At 36.2% G+C, this 18,158-nt stretch overlaps 1 protein-coding gene across 3 annotated transcripts in view; it reads right to left on the bottom strand.

Annotated features, from left to right (window-relative positions):
* KCNIP4 (potassium voltage-gated channel interacting protein 4) overlaps window positions 1–18,158 on the bottom strand; it is a 950,399-nt gene that overhangs the window by 711,536 nt on the left and 220,705 nt on the right. Inside the window, exon 1 of one of the 3 annotated variants that reach the window (XM_006918965.1) lies at window positions 12,392–12,723. The exons of the other annotated variants lie outside the window; for them this stretch is intronic. Within the exon in view, the coding sequence (XP_006919027.1) occupies window positions 12,392–12,479 (88 nt within the window). The 5' untranslated portion in view covers window positions 12,480–12,723. Of the gene's footprint in view, window positions 1–12,391; window positions 12,724–18,158 lie in introns of those variants that run through there. 3 annotated transcript variants of the gene reach the window in all.

Genomic DNA, 18,158 nt, shown 5'->3' with positions numbered 1-18,158 from the left:
GTCCCGGACCCCTCTGGTAAGAGTCAGACGGCTTACTCTGGAAGGGGTGGATGGTCAATAGCGTAGGCTTTGCAGGATGAGCATTTTCCCTCACGACTACTCTGCCTTTCTAATACAAAGCGGTCGTAGGCCACACGTACATGAAAGAGCAGAGTTCCACTAAAACTTGATTTCTAGATACTAAATTCGAATTTCTTCTAACTTTCTATTATTTTTCTGTTGATTTTTTTTCACTCACTTAAAAATGGAGAAAAAATTCTTAATGAATGGACCACATAAAAACAGGCAACGGGCTGGATTTGGCCCGTGGGCTGTTGCTGTCAGCTCTCGCTCTACCACACACCTCAAAAGATGAGCCAGTGGTCATCATGATTGAATTTAACTCAGGCTCAGTTCCGCTCCGGTCCTCACCACATCCTGTAAGCCTCATGTATTCCAGTCCTCTTGATTTCTCTGCCTTTATCTCCAATTACTTCAATTACTCACTTTGCTTTTGCTCTGCATCTTCTAACTGACCTGCTTTCTGTTCCTTAAGGTCTTTAAAGAGGTGATTCAGTTAAATGAGGCCAGTGGCATGGGCCTTAATCTAATCTTACCAGTATCCTTAAAGTTTGGACACATAGGAAGTTATCAGAGACATGTCCTCTCAAAGCAAAGGCCATGGGAGGACATAGTAAGAAAGGGGCCTTCGGCAAGCTAAGGAGAGGGGCCTCGGAAAAAAGCAAACCTGCGGATACCTTGATCTTGAATTTCTAGTCTCCAGAACTGTGAGAAAATAAATTTCTGTCGATCAAGTCACCAAATCTATGGCATTTTGTTATGGCGGCTCTAACGAACTAACACACACTCCGACGTCCATAGCTCCCCTAAACCCATTTCTATTCCATTCTCATCCAGAACACTTACCACCCACTAACGTACTATTTAATTAACCAACTTAGTATGATTATTATCCATCTCCCGCCACGTGAAAGTAATGCTCTTTTGTTTACCGATGCATTCTAAGTTCCCAGAATAGTGTGTATCAGAGGGTAGGCACTTGCCAAATAATTGCTGGATAAATGAAACTTGGCAATGCAGTAATCTCTGTATATCCCATTGATTCCCTTCCCCTGTTTCTCTGCTCTTCTTGGTAGGTCCAACCACCAACTCAGCATCTGCAAACCCATAGATACTAAAATCCAGCTCAAATGTTTCCGCTGCTAAGAATCACTCTTTCGCCACCAACACAAAGTAGACTTCGTCTGAATTCTACCAATACATTGTCTGTACCTCTCTTCTGGCACTTAACACATTCAAACCTGTAGTAGGGTTTTTACTCCTTACTCTTACTCCTTAATGTTTTAACTCCTTTACTGGACGTTAAGCTTTTTTATTGAGCAGCTGGTGTCTCATGCATCTTCAAACCCCTCGGCATATCCTCTGAATGTGCCACAAAGACTAGAGTCACAATAAATAATTAATTAATAAACAATTAATAAACATCATGAACATCATTAGTATGAAAACAACTCTTACCGAACAACCACTTTGTCTTACAATTACATCTTAAGTCTATACTATTTGCATAATTAGCAAAATCTTTGTAAAGTTGACACTATCATTAACTTCTTTTATAGATGAGGCCACCAAGCCTAAGAGAAACAAAGTAACTTGTCCATAACTGCTAATGATTGGTGAAGCCAGGTGCCAAACACAGGTATGTCATTCTATAGAGGTCAGGATCTGGAGTATACAGTCTTGCAAGTAAAAAGAAAAAAAAATGCTTACGAAATAAAAATTTTCAATATCATGATACATAGAACAAAAACAAAGGAAGAAGTAGCATTAGCCTAAAATTTTTGCATTTGTAATGACTGGTATTCTTGTTCTGAAGTCTGAGTGTGTAGCCATTGTACATTCTTTAAATTTACATACTAACTCTAAAATTTTTTAAATTCATATTTCATAATAAAATACTTTTACACATCGATCTTATTTTGTTGGTAATGATTAAAGTCTTAAAATATAAACTAATGAATATTATTAAATAAATTTGGCTTTTCTAAAGATTTGATGTTAATGTCTATACATACTTCCCATTTCCTTATATTTCATAATGAATTTAAGAAAAATGCAAGTTCTTAATACTGACTTCTGAAATAGATCATTTCTACTTTTCATTGTTGTTTTTTCAGTCTATTACACTTTACATCCCATAGAATAGGCAAGATGAACGACGTTATTAATTTTAACCTTTAGTGAAGAAAAAATCTTTCTTTAATTACCAATTTTTAAAAAATGTAAGAACTTTAGACTCAAACTTTTAGCGAAACTATCTATGCTGCACATATTGAAACGATAAACAAGTTATCTGGCATTTTTAGGTAGGAGAGGATTTTTGATAAGAGCGTATTAAAATATAATGAAATATAACCCTTTAAGTACACAGATCTTAAATTTTATCATTTTTCAAAGAGCTCTCTGATCCAGATATTCTATTCTTTTTGAAAATTTTAAATTGATATACACTGACCACACTTTGGTGTTTGGATGGTGTTAGCTGCTATATTCTGCATTGAGAAATCAGTGCCCAAAATGGGCCTTAAAACTCTCCGAATGAGTACTGACTCAACTATTATCCTTAAAAATGCTGGCTTGAAAAAGAACCTAGTGGTCGCTTGAACTGAGATCACTTAATTTTTCTTATGAGGAAACAGGTATCATGTAAATTTGCCCAGGGTCATTTGCTAAGACGAGATGGTGTTAAGATTTAAGATCAGGTCAACTTGGCTGCCAAAACCAGGTATTGCTATCACATCATATCACCACCACAGGCAAAGTACAGATGTGAGCTCACTTTTCTTCGGGAATGGTAATGCAATGGACTAGTAACAGGGCTCACTAGCTCTCAGGACTTCGGTAAAATAGCTTGAGTAGCCCAGGCCTCAATATGCTCTTCTGAAAATTAAGAAGTAAGACCAAGTGATTTTTATGTTCCATTGAGATTTTACATGTCTATGATCTAATGATATATTCTAGCTCAACTATTTAAGTACCATGACATACAAAATGCTGTCTTTATTGCTGTCTTAGTGTTGTACATTTTCACTAATTTGAGTTTGAACAAGCTTCTTAAACTTCAGAGATCACAGGCTATGCTTTCACTTGGAGATAAGAAAGAAGGGGGCATCATCAGGAAGGTGCATTTGCATGTATTTGGGCACATGCCCAGGAGTTGGCTGTAGAGTTTCCCTTGGGGATCGTAGACAGAGCATAAAACTCATCTTTAAAGTTCTAAAAGACTTCTATAGAACTGGCTTCATAGTTCTTTAAAGGTTTTTGACTTTTTATTGGCTCAGGGGATTATATGATGGTTAGGAAACTCTTTTATGAATACCTAGTAATAAAACAGCCTCTATGTGTCTTGATGACATATTATAACAGAGGAACATGACTGATTTGACAAGCTTTAAGGCTCTTACCTTCTGATCCTGCAAAACAGAAATCTCCTCATTGTAGAAGATAATGAGCTAGGAGAATTTATGATTTTCTCAGAGTTATAAGCAAGTTGGAAAAGAAAACTACAAATGGAAAACAGATCAACTGAAACCAAAAATATTTTTTATAATACCTCTAACATTATAGTACATCTGAGGTAGTATCTTTTTTTTTTGTTTCCAGTAGGTTTACCATAGTTAAAAGTGAGAAGAACCTATAAATTTATAGCATTTTAAAAACATCACAATTAAATCATAATACATATATTATGCTCATCGTAGAAAAATAAAAAAAAATACAAACGCATAGACAGGTGTACATAAATCATCCATAGGCTATTTGACTTTTGAGGCAAATGAGTAAGCATACAGTACCTACTCCTATTTAAAAATGTACAGTTATAACCCGCTTTGTGCACAATTAAAGATAATAATTCAGACTTCCAGGGCTCAGAATTATCTACAACAGTTTCTGAAATGGAAAGAAGTACTGGGCAGAGATAAGAAAGCGGCAGAACCACTGCAGAGATCAGCATGAGTAGCTGGCATAGCCAAGATCAGAAATGATACAGAAAATTAATCACAATCCTACCAACTTTAGGAAAGACACATAGAGAAACAGACAGGAGATGTCGTAGCTTCGTCCCAGAAAAAGCACTGGTGTGCAATTTCATCATACATCCAACGACTGACGACTTATTGAACATTTACTATGTGCGAGGCAAGGTCTAGTCACTGGATTACAACAATGAGCAAAACAAACACGATCCTTAAAAGGGAGTTTACATTCCAGGTATACAGACTCTTGTAAATAACCTAAATTATTTCAGATAGTGGCAATTTCGATGGAGAGGCTGAACCAATGTCTCAGTTTGATTGGGAGGGTCTCAGTTTGTGCCTGTATTCATGCCTCTGTGATTATCAAGCTTGCCTCCTGTTACTCTCCAAAGTGCCCCAATTTTGGTCACCCAATCAGTAAAATAAATTCCAAAAAGGTGCTATAAAGGAAAGTCACTATGGGTGGGGCTATTTTGGATTGGATGGACGAGAAGTGGCTAAGACGACAGTTGAGCTGAGAATTAAAGTCATCACATAGTTCTTCAGAGTGGGTTTGAGTTCGCAGCGGGGAGAACTGTGTAATGAAACAAAGATCTAGTTTGATTTCTAACAAATATCGTTTTATGTCTTAGTCCCACTGCATCCTAAATTTGGCACCTTGGGATAGGTTCTCAGTGGGATGCTCAAATGGTTATAGCTCCAGTCCAATAATGTGATTCAGAAACACATTAAGTTATATGGAAGATGAAACTGATACTTAGTTATGATATCTTCCCACGAACCTATATTTTTGAACAGATACTATACAGTAAACACTTGCATTAAGGTAGAGCTGGAGAATTAAATATTTTTATGTTTTTTACAGGATTCAGATCTATTTGAGATGTGGCTCTAACACATGAATCTGTGAAATAATACGGAGTTGCTGAATAATTAAATGTGGAACAATAAGGGACAGATAACTTGTACCATGAGGACTCAGAAAGAAAGGAAATCAACGCACATCCGAGGGTGAAGACAGGTCAAGGGGGAAGAAACGGCATCTGAACAGGTGCTTAACTGATGAAATGTAACATTAGCTACCTGATCACTCAGTAAGCCACAGAGTTATTTCTCTGGACAAGGAATAGAACCTTCTGGTGGGCTTTGCTGATAGTTTCTGCAGCAATCTGGCAGTGTTTGCAACTGAGCTTGCTGGCAAAACTTCTTCTTTTTACAAAATAATCCCACTGATCTCCCTCCTAGCTGCTCTCTTACCTTCCTCATTTGGCTCCCTTCTCTCCAGCCTTCTCTACCTTTAATTTTTTTTTCAGACAAACATACTTTAAAAGCTTATTGCATCACCTAGGTTGCCCATTGTCCTCGCCCCTCCTTGGCTAAAACCACAAGATGCAGGTCTCCTCTGTAGTTGGAAAGCTTAGCATGTGTTGGTCTGTCGAGTTAACTGTCCCACATTTACTTGCTCTGCTGGCAGAGTAACTGTGAGGCAGGTGGGGATCATGAAGAAATAGCTTTATAAAACCACAAGGCTCAGCCCTTAACAAGCACTTAATAAATGATAGTTAAATGAATAAAAGGCAATTATAGTTATTGAAAACTAATGAACGAAAAGCAAAAGAGTTTAAAAATTGCAGTCATTTATATAGCTTGCTTCCTATTTGTTCCTAATTACCAGGCTACGTAATAATGATTAGGCATCCAATTACCTTTGGAGAAAATTTAATTTGAAAAATAACAAAAATAAAAACAGAACATCCTATAGATAACCAGACCAGTAATAATGACAAAAGTTACTATTTCTTGAATGCCTGCCAGTATTAGAAACATATGTAGGAATATCCCCATTTTACACAAGAGTCGACCCAGCTCAGAGCAGCAGAGTGACTTTCACGATTGTAGGATTAGAGATTGAGCTGAAATTCCTAACTCTTTCTCTGTGCATGCTTTTGCCCCCCAGAAGCATAGCTGGGGGTTGAGCAGAGAAAACAGCTCTCTTGGAACACAGTCTCATAATCCTTTTTCGTTTTTAATGTAATAGATTTATGTTATGGTCATTAAGATTCTGATGAAAAGACATCAGAGGAAGCAAAACAGAGCCAGTTAGTGAGCCAGACATGAGACACATAAAGAAGGGTGTCAGATGAGGGACTCTGCTTTTTATGAGTTTACTCCTCCCCATCCAGGCCACCCGTTCAGTTATTTTTTGACTCACACTCCCGGAAAATAACGATGAGTTGCCCCTTCCCAGCCATTATGTTATGTTGACCTGCTGCAGAGTCCTATACGTTCTCCTTTAAAAATGTAAAGTGAACATTGGTCCCAAATAAAGAACATTTTGAGACATTCTGATGTTATTGCAGATTCTCTACCAGTGAGGAGAAATGGATAATGTTAGGCATGGATAATGTTGCAGAGGCTTGATAAAAACTAGTTTGTCAAACTGTTTGGCATATACTGCAAAAAAATATGTATATATCAGTGCTGATTTCTATCATGGCCAGTTGGACTTGATTTCTTCCACAAGTAAGGGAAGCTTCTCAGATTATAGTCCCTCCCCTTCCAACTCACAAATATATCCTAATGCTAAAAAAAGAAACTTGGAGAGAGAAAATATATCTTACCAAACAAAACTCATCATCCTATCTAGCAAACACAAGTCATAATTGTATCATACTGGGTTATAATACCTTCTTCCTATACAAGGCAGATTATGTTGTTTTCATGTGTCATTTAATTTGGCTGATTAAGGTGACATCTCCTCAGAAAACAGTTTGTTTGAAGGTGTAAGTTTATTTGACTTATAAGGTTTAAGAAACACACAGAGAAATTTTGGAAAGTAGCTATGTGGTCAAAATAAAAAATAAACAATGTTGGTAGAAGATGTGGTAGAATGATCGAGACCTGACAAGTCACCCAGGGGTATGATTAGCTTGTCATGCCACCTTCAATGTCTCTTGAGGGGAAGCAGCATAATCGATGCTAGTTATTTTCAAGAAAGAAAGCCTAGTCAGCAATAATACATGCGATGGGCAAGTATAAAATAATAAATATGGCCATGAAGATATTTCTTCTACTTAGTTTGACCACTGGCTTCTAGGGTGGGGTCGACCAATGAAAGCAATAGCAAAAAATCTGAAGGTAGAAGAATGGAGCGGCCAGCAAGTTTTCCTGTTTTTAGTTTGTTTGTTTGTTTGTTACCTGAGCTCCCTTCCTATCAGGTATCCATGGGTTAGCTGGGTTCCTAGACTTAAAGACCTCATCTCCTGTCAAGCAGCCCTCAGCATGATTCTCCTCTCTAGGCTTCAAAAATGGCTCCCATCTCTTGCTCATTGGGTCATCTGCTGTCACTAGCTCCAAAGTATGCAATGTCCTTGTTAATTTCTTCACACCCTGTCCACATACAAAATCCCTTTATTAAATTATTTTCCTGAGTATGAGTTTTGTTTCCTGCCAGGAACATAACTAATACACATAACAATCAATATGCAATATTCTCAACAGTCTTTGTCTTGTATTTTGAAACTTCAATATTTCTTCTCCGACTACTTAAATGAGGCACCGATGTGAATTGTCAAAGGTTCCAGCAGGAAAGCTGTGTTTACCCTAACCAGTAGTAGCAAATGCAGTTCCTTCTATGAATATTAGCTCTTCCCTTTAGACCAAATGTTATGATATATTGATTGATTTGGTCAATCAGCTTACAAATGAGTTTTCAAGTTTCATATATCTAAGACTACGAGATCAATTACAGCTTTGAAGTTCGCACAATGACGAAAAAAATCTCTTTGGAAAGTTTTTACGCCCTGCGAGTTCACCTAATATAATAATTGTGGGGTGAAGGACATAAACTATAAGGTTCTTAAACATTAACGTGTAAATTTCCTTCTGAAATAAAAAGGCAACTAATAATCTGCATCTACAGTTGTTTTGTCCATTGAACTCAGGGATCCTCAAACCACATTCAGCAGCAACTGACAGATTTTGAGATGATTAGGCAAGATGCTGAATACCTCAAAATATCTCATTTCTCCTAACTGAAAAGTTAAACTTATTAACAGAAGACAAAAATTGTTCTTTTGATAAAATCGAAAATGTAAATCCTTCTGGGGAAAAAAAATACCACTGATAGGTATTCCTTGGCAATCAAGTAAACACATCATCATTTTTCTTCGCTTTTCTTCTGACCTGAGGGCATGTTTCAATAGAAGAAGTGCAAGAAAACTGGGAGAAACGGTGGCATTTTATGTGCATTTCCATAATGCAAATGTCACACAGTGCTATAAGTGCTATAATCTCACTTTATTAGAAAAAAATTACAGAAATTAAAAAATAAAAAATTAATCAAGGATAGCATAAACTGTCTTTTCAATTGTCACATGTATCAGGGCCACGTGAACTGGGAAATAGAAACACCTATCATCTTTGCCAGGATAAACGTGAGTTTTGTGAATCTTTAATGATGTGAGGTCTTCAAAACAACATACCCTTTGCATGCAGTGTATCTGCCCCGTGTTCAGATGTGGCAGGGATGGAGGTCACAAGAGGAGGTCAGAGGAGATTGAAAATGTGATCCTGTGATTTGTAATCGGGAAGGAGAAAGAAGGGAACAGAAAAGGAAGTGAAACAAGCTTTCGTAGTTATCTGATTTTGCTAAGGACTACCCTTTATTTTCTCTTTACACTTTAAAAACGCAACATAAAGATACCTAAATTTCTATATCACTAGCCTTGTGATTTGGCTTGATCCACAGAAACTTCAACAGAGATAAGGCTGGAAATCACTCAGTGCAAAGTCATGAAACAAATCCTCTATCACTCTCTCTGCCATTTAATCTAAGGAAATGATGGATGCTCACCTCGTGCTTTTAATAACATAATTTCATTCCATTTGAAATACTTTAACTCACTAGTTAAACAGCAACTCAATGTTTTTGGTTTAAGCTGTTTTAGTTTCCCACACCTGAAGCTTGTAGTCTAGAAGCCTGAAACAGAGCTCCAGGCAATATCAACCTCAGACACATGTTTTGGGAATACTTGCTAACGGGAAAATGTGTCTGAGTCTTGAGTTTTTAAGAAAACTAGGTACAGAGAATTGATAAATGTCCCAACAACCTCAAAATAAGTACCATAAAACATTCCACTACTAGACTTCATATATGAGGAAGAAGAGTTTAAAAATTGGTACCTGTGATATCATTCATCCTTTCTTCATGGGTTAGTATTTATATGATAGGATGTTCTGTAGGTTTCTGTGGTACATAAATTGACCATCAGCAGAATGACTCTCATGTTCCCAGTGCCATATTACAACCCTTATAAATCATCTCTATTTATTTAGATGTACAAGAATATATTGGTTACCATGAGCCCCTTCTAGAATTGAATATAGTATGGTACATGAAGGTCTCATAGGGAGAAGGAATAAGGATAATTGATTCTGTATTGTACCTCACAACACTGAATATGGTAGCCATTAACTTGTCATACTTGCATATGAATTTCTGAGATTTATTATATATAACAGAGAATCTTTAAAAATGCTATAGATTTTCAGGATCAGTAACACCAATATATGTGTTTGTAAAATCCACTCTCTGAAAAGTGATTTGCCATGATAAAAATATGTAAAAAGTTTCTGCTAAAATGAAAGTATCGTATTTTATCTGGACAAATCTTTACCATTGAATTATCACTCTCTAACATAAAGATTATTTTAGGGAAAAAAAATGACTAATTAGATTATTTATAAGCGATCCTAGTCATCGCCAAAACTTCCATGAAAAGCTCTCAGAAAACGGTTTTCCTCTAACTTGAGATAACACTAATAAGACATGTCCAAGGAAACTTTGTGCCCCTAAAAATTTCTTTGCATTTCAAATTTTCTATGTTTGTGTAAAGGCGTGTGCATTTTGGTATCAAATGAAAGGCAACTGCCAAATGATACACAATCAACCTGTTTTCAAATGTAAAACAAAATCACTATTTCCTCAGATCACATCTTTAATTGGAAAAGTGAGGATAAAAGGCTTGTTGATAAAATGGGGGTGGGGTGGGGAAATCATCCAAGGCATATTTGTATTGCTTTAAATTTTTGGTAACTACAAAGACATATGTTGATTGTTCAGAATATAATTAGCAACTGCTTGTATATCCAACCAACCTTAAAGCAAATTTTTAAAGCTAATTCAACTCTGCTTCCTACCTCTTCATTAATTACTAGCTAAGGGACTTGAAAGTGCCTTAATGAATTTTACATTAGGTTCTGCAATATATACAGTGTATATTATCACAGCCTCTAGTAAATACATAAATTGGCTTTTCCAAGTTGCATTTTGAGCACTTGTAAAGATTCTGGCCAGAATTTACAGCATTTATTAGTATTAGAGACTGAGCTGAAAAGAATTTTCACACACACACACACACACACACACACACACACAAGTTCCTGTAATCACATTTCCCTAGCCATAAATTTATCTTACTATTTTATTATAATCTATCTGTCCTATTTCTCAAAGTTCTTATTTTTTTCTCCTGTGGCTCAAAACAAAAGAGAAGGAATCTCATCTATATTGATTTCTAAATATGCATTAAATAAGGCTTAAAATATTGCTGCCTTATACTAGCTTTCTATACATTTCATATTATAAATTAGCATCCTGTCATTAGACAATCACTGTATTTTGGGTTCAATACTTATGGTTTACGACTTCGCGACCATTTACTATCTTCATAAAATTATTCAAAATCAGAAGTTTAAGAAAACTCTGCACAGACTGAGAGAAAAAGGCAAAGCACTGCACTTAATTCCAGTGAGAAACAGGTAGAACCTTAAAATTTTATCAAAGGAAAATACAAACTACCATGGAAACTTCATGGACAGCTTTCTTTTATAAAATATTTCTCTAATTTCATAGCAAGATAAAAGATCACATATTGAGTATTATTCGATGAGATATGATATCACAAATGGCACATCATCCTTGATTGAATATTTAAAGCAAATATTACACGGCTATTATTGATCACATTGTATAATAAAACAAAATCATATTGATGGGAGTAGGTATTTGTAATAGAAATAAAAACACTGGGCGAAAAATAAAACAGAGCTCCAAGTTAACAAAAGTCAGGTATAGACTCTCAATGATTACTCTTAAAAGCATCAAAAGTCACCACGATTTGCACTGCTTAAAGATTAGCGTCTGATAACAATCCCATTAATATTTGTTACTACTTAATAATGCTCTCAGAAATCATTTGATTTTCACAGTTATTCTCTCGAAATTGCTTCTGCTTATTAGGTTGTCAATATAATCATACATGCAATTCGGTTATTAATCAGGGAGTTTACTTCCTAGAGAAAATGGTGCTCAAATTAATCTCTCAACCTTGCATTGCCGTGTATAGGTTTTGTTGCGAAATCTCCTTTCTCGTTATTTAGATTAAAGAAGACAAACATAAGGCAAAAACACAAAGCTAACAACAGTTCTTCATGGCCAGAATCTAAGTACAGTATTATATCAACCAAGCTCTGCCTCTCAGAAGTTTGACGGTCCATTAAAAATATCTATTACCAGAGTTAAAGTAGTTTTGGTTCCCCCTGTCACCACCTTAATGACAGCATTCCCTAGGAATTTCATGGGCAGCAAAACTGCTGGTTCAGGCTCATGATTTCGGAACATTTAAAAAAATTATTTTCTTGCTCTCAACACTTAGATTTAAACAGAGTTTTCTATTTCAATCATGCAAATTTTTAAACACTGAAATCCACTGCAATGAAACAAATATCAGACCTCTCAGGGACATTTACTCTTCAGCTGTTTTCACATTTTGTTCCCGTTTTGCAAGGAATTCAGAAATCCAAAAGAAACGTGCTCTACTCTTCTACTGACACGCTCTATGACCAAATGCTAGAAATAATCTATGGATTAAAATGATCAAAGAGTTCCAAAGAATTTCTGAATACCTGCAGAATTTCTAAATACAGCTATGTGATTTTCCAGCAAACTGCAGCAAGCAGAAGAGGGGAAAAAAAACCCTCACACAATCAAGCTTTTAAAAAAGAATCTTTCTACTCTGCAGACACCGTTTCCTTCTACTGAGGTACATATAACAGTAATACTGCCAAAAAGACATAAAAGACACATCCACTGAATCCAGCTCTACCCTACATGAGAGCTGCACTGCACACAATTTTAGAAACATGAATCTCAGCTAATACTCACAAAACTGTATTTTATTGACATTAAAAAGAAACACAACACAGAAATAGTGAGCCTTTTTCTATTTCGATTCAATGTCGTTACCATGCTCTACCAGCCTTTATTAAAAAAAAAAAAAAAAAGTCATTACCTGTATGAAGAGAACCTGTTAATAGTCTGAGAAGGTACTGGGCAAATTTCAATATTTCACGTTTACATCGTTTTCTACAGCCACTCATCTTAAGCAACAAGGTATTCCTCTGAGGAGAGCCAGAAGTCTTTGCCAATAAAAAAAAGACAGTCTCTGAGGGGGAAACTTCTGTCTCAGTTTATGTCACAGGCTGCCTTACAACTCCTGTGGAATTAGCTGTGAGTGCCTGAATCAGAAATTCCTTTAAAAAGCTAGAGAAGCCGATAGAGATAAAACAGTAACACGTTGGTGAGAGAGGGCTGCTTCTCAGAATGGTCACCAAGTTCTTCTGTGGCAACAGATAGGCTGCCGGTTCACACTTGTAGTAACTCACTGTGGTTCAGCTCAGCATCCCCTCTCCAGGAGCGACTGCAAACCTCACAGACCATTCAGAGGGAGGCGGGGCCTATGATGCCAGCTCATCAATGAATCAGCATGTAAGCAGGTGAGGGGACAGATGACAGGTCACTGGGGCTGAAACCCTATGGATATTAATAAAGGGAGACTGCTAATGCAATCAAGCCTGCTGAGAAAGAATCTCAGGGTCCAAGGCTATGCAAAATGATTCCAAAAATAAAAGGGAAGTAGGAGAGCTTGCCACTCAAGGTCAGACATCAGACAATTCCCTGCTACGGTGTTAATCACATTCAGAAAGTCTAAGCGGTGGAAAGGCTCGCTGGGGGAGAGCCCCCTGATTCTGAACAAAGAGGGGTAAAGCTTTGCCACCCAATGGAGGCAATTCTGTTTTGTCACAGATAAATATAATACGCTTCATGGGCACAGAAGTGGAAAATAAGCTGTTACTGAAATTTGGCTCTGTTTTCTGCATTGTCCGGGCTCAGGTATTTGGATATTAGGGAAAATCATTATTTCCTTTAAAACACAGTAGCCTGGAAACCACGAACTTTAAGCCCCTATACTCTGCCTCCAGGCAACTGAGCTGCAAAACTAATTTGCTGCATTAGTCTAAGGGAAAGAAGTGCCTCAGCTCTTCATATTTCTACAAGGCAAATTGCAACTTGCTAGCTCCCTACCAACGGACTTAAGTTAACAGAACAATTGCAATTTTCACAAAGTACTTTTCTATTAAAAAGACAGTGTTATAGAGGTAGGCACTTGCTTTGAAAGCCAGAAAACTACAGGCTTGCCTTCTCTAAAGGCGCAGGGTTTGTTTGTTTCATTCTTACGTGGCTTGGGATGGTTCTAGGATTTCTCTACCCTTTAATTTATACTCCCGGTTTTTGTTTATTTGTTTTTGCTTGTTTTATATAAATATAGAGATTTAGTACATATAGGATATGCATCCTTCATATTTTAAATACCTAGATAAGTTTTTTTTTTGACAGTTATAACAATTCTAGTGGGAACTAATTTTTTCCTATAATACTATGCACAAAAAGATGTGCATAGTGTAATAATATGTAATATAATAATATAATAAAGAAGGATGCACTCCTGAAATCATAGACTTACATGGATTTAACGGTAATTTACTGTCTTCTATAACCCTTCCACACTTTCACCAGACTCGGTGGTATAATCATTTAATGGGATCGTGAAGATTACTTTCCAGAAATTTTCATAACTTAAGTTGAAAGTGTCTAAGATAAAAAATAAAAAAAGATTCGCAAACAAAGGTTAGCAACACACTCTTTGAAGTTTTGCTCCCATGCATTTGCTGTAAGTGATGGAGGACCTACATTTGGCATAAGCAGAAGAAATACACTATTACAGTACTGCCGCTGGGCTAATTATTTTAAAGCCTCACTTTCTTATTTATAAAATGGGGGTCAGAACATTTCCTTTATGTTTTTAGAGAGTGAAATAAGATTATGATATAGATGATACTAAGAACAGCGCTTTCATTAATTTATGAAGAAATTATGTATTGAGCGCTTGTTATGTTCCATACATGGTTCTAGATGCTGAAGCTACAGCGGTAATGAAGAAAGGCAATGCCCTGGCATTCATGGAGCTTACACCTCAGTATAAAAAAACAACACATTAACAAGGAATAAATAAGAAAACACCACATACGAATAAGCGCTATGGAGACTGTTAAACCCAGGTTGGTAGAGTAAAATGTCGGTAGGTTGAATGGTCAGGCATCTCGAAGAAAAGACAGTTCGGCTGGGATTTGAATTATAAGAAGGAGCCAACTGTCAACCAGGAGATATTTAGGGGAAAAAGCATGTCAAGTAGAGGGAAGATCATGGGCACAGACCCCAAGCAGATGGTGAGCCAGACATCCTCAAGGAACAGAAAGAAGGATGTGGTTTTTGAACCATACTGAGCAAGGAGAGACCTTTAGGATGTGATTTCACAGAGGAAGACAGGGGCTACTAGCTTGTGCCTACTAGTGTGTAGGGCATGATAGCCAAGGTAAGAGATTTGGATTTCAGTCTACATGTGCTGGGAAGACACATCAGGGGCCAGGGAAATTACGTGATCTGTCGGTTATGTAAAGGATGAATTGTAGGGAAGCAGGACTGGCAGAATGAACACCTATGCAGGCATCAGAGTGATCTAGGTGAGAAATGACGGTGGCATGGCCTGGAGTGGAAATGAGAGCTGGTTGGCATCTGGATATATTTTGACAGAATTAGGAGGGCCGGGAATGATTTTTTTTAGAGAAGAATCAAAGATGACTTAGTCAGCAGCTTGAACAATTAGGTGGATAAACTTAATGAGTTAATGAAATAGAAATACTGTGGGTAGAATACGGGGATAAAGAAAATCAAAAAGTACTTCTTTGGACTTATTAGAAGTAATATATCTTTAATGAACTCAAAATTTAAGATGTATTCTTAACTAATCCATTCATTTAAAAATATTTTTTTTGAAGGAGGCTATTACTACAGAACATACAGATATCAAAGGATAATAGGAGAACACTACATATAACTCTCCAGACATTATTAGACGACTTAGACAAAGTGGATCAATTCCTCAAAAAATAATAACTAAAATAATCTATCAGTGAAATAAATAACTTGACCTACTCTGTAATGATTAAATAAATTGAATTTACATTTTTAAAACTCCTAAAAAAAAGAAACCCCGGGCCACAGGGTTTCACTGGAGAATTCTACCAAATGTATAAAGAAGAATTAACAATTCTTGGCTATCTTTGCCAGAAAATAGAAAGAAAGTGATACTTTTTAATTCATTTCATGAACCTAGTATTACCCTGATACCACAGCCAGACAATAACCAAAAAAACTATACACAAAGACCTCTTATTAATATTAACAAAATATGATCGAATCTACAAAAAAACTCCTAGAATTAGTGAGTTCAGCCAGGTCACAAGATACTACCTAAATATTCAGTTGTTTTACTGAGAAATCAATTGTACTAGCACAGAACATATGGACACCAAAATTTTAAATACAAAATCATTTACAATTGCTTGAAAAATTAATTCTTAGGTATAAATCTAACAAAACACAATCAAACGTGCATGCTCAAATTACTGAAACTCTGATTAGAAAATAAAACATTTAAATTAATGGAGAGACATACTGTGTTCGAAGACTGATCAAAAATGTCAATTCTCCCCAAATTTATATATAGTTTTAACATGATTCCAATCAAAGTCTCAGCAAGATTTTCTTTTATATAGACAAGATTATTTAAAAATATATATAGGAAAGAACAAAGGAACTAGAATAGCTAAAATCATTTTGAAAAAAAGATTAACTCTTGAAATCATTCTATCTGATTTCAATAGTTACATAACAACAGTAATCAAGACTGTGTGGTATTGGGAGAGAAATGGATCCATAGTTTACTGAAACACAATACAATATAGAAATAGATCCACACCATTATGTACAACTGATTTTTGACAAACATGCAAGAGCAATTCAGTGAAGAAAAGACAGCGTTTTGACAAGTGGTGCTGGAGTAATGGCACATTGACTGAGATTTTACACCTTATAAGAATCTTAGCTCATAATGGATCATGGACTTAAATGTAAAATTCTAAAATATTAACTTCAAGAAAAATAATAGGAGAAAATCTTCAGGACCTTGGGCTAGGCAAAAAGTTGTTGCACTTGACATCAAAAGCATGACTCATAAATGAAGAAACTGATAAGCTGAATGTCTACAAGTTCTAAAATCTCAGTCAAGAGATTTTAGCCTGTTCAGAAACACGCTACAGAGTGAGAGAAATATTCGTAAACCACGTATCTCACCAAGGACTAGTATCTAGAATATACAAAGAACTTTCAAAACTCAACAATAAAAATCACACATTCCAATTAGAACATGAACAAAAGACATGAAGAGACATTTCACCAAAAAAGATATAAAGATGGCAAATAGCTATATGAAAAAATATTCAATATCGTTTGTCATTATTGAAATGCAAAATAAAACTACAATAAGACATCAATAAGCACCTATTGAAATGACTAAAATAAAACATAAAAAGAGGGATAAGGTCAAAGGCTGGTGAGGATGCAGAGAAACTGGAAAACCGGAGCACTCACACATTATTGGTGGGAACGTAAGACAGTACAGAGACTTAGAAAGTCAGGTAGTATTTACAATTCTAAATACACATCAGCCATTTACCCAGCTACTGGACTCCTGAGCATTTATCCCAGAGACATGAAAACATATGTTCAAACAAAAACCTTTACACAAATACTGACAGCATTTTATTTTTCTTGAAGCAGCTCAAAACTGGAAACAACCTAGATGTCCTTCAAGGGGTGAATAATTCACACAGGTATGCATCCATATCATGGACTACAACACAGCCATAAAACGAAGTGAACTATGATACACATAACCTGGATGAATCTCAAGGGAATTAAGCTGAGAGAAAAAAAGGCAATCTCAAAAAGTTACGTACTACATGATTCCATTTATATAACAGTCTTGAAATCATAAAAGTATGAAAATAGAGAACAGATGAATGGATGCAAAAGATTAAGGGTAAGGAGTGGAGGGAAGTAAATATAGTTATAAAAGTGAAACACGGTGGATCTTTGTGCTGATGGTAACGCTCTGTATCCTGACTGCATCAATGTCAAAATCCTGGTTGTGATATCCTATTTCAGTTTTGCAAGGCGTTACCATTGGGGGAAACTGGGTAAAGTGTAAATAAGATCTCTTTGTATCATTGCTTAAAATTTCACGTGAATCTACAATTATCTCAAAATAAAAACTTTACTTAAAAATTAAATAAATAAAAATTTTAAAATACCTTTTTAGCTCCTACTATGTTTTCCTGTTTTATGTCTGAATATACACAAGTGAACCAAACAGACAAAACCAGGAATGTGTGGAGCTTATATTACAATCGGGGCAAGGACAGGACAATGGGGCAAGGAGAGGTGAATATGTTGAATGGAGGGAGGGGATGGAGGTATAAGTAAGTTACGGTGATCAGAAAAGTCCTCACTGAAGTGACATTTGAGGAAAGAGTATGAAGGAAGCACAAGAGTGAGCCACACGGATACCTACAGCACACGTATGGGTGGTACTTTCCCCGTATATGTATCATTCTGTAGCCTCTGACAGTTGGTCGAGACTAATAATTCTGCTGGAAACTTTCTCGAAATCAGCCCTCTGGAAAGGCTTGTTTTTGATGTCAAAGCCCAGAGCGCACCACTATGGTCAATCTTTTCCCTGGGGAAAGCAATTACAAATCACCAATTTTGTCTGAGAACCTGTTGCTTGTATCTATTTATTGTTGGGAATCATGTAGGGA

The sequence above is a fragment of the Pteropus alecto genome, unplaced genomic scaffold (genome assembly GCF_000325575.1).
Source record: "Pteropus alecto unplaced genomic scaffold, ASM32557v1 scaffold5, whole genome shotgun sequence".
Taxonomy (NCBI): Eukaryota; Metazoa; Chordata; class Mammalia; order Chiroptera; family Pteropodidae; genus Pteropus; species Pteropus alecto.
Note: the sequence above shows the minus strand (reverse complement) of the source record. Positions and strands in the feature narration are given on the sequence as shown.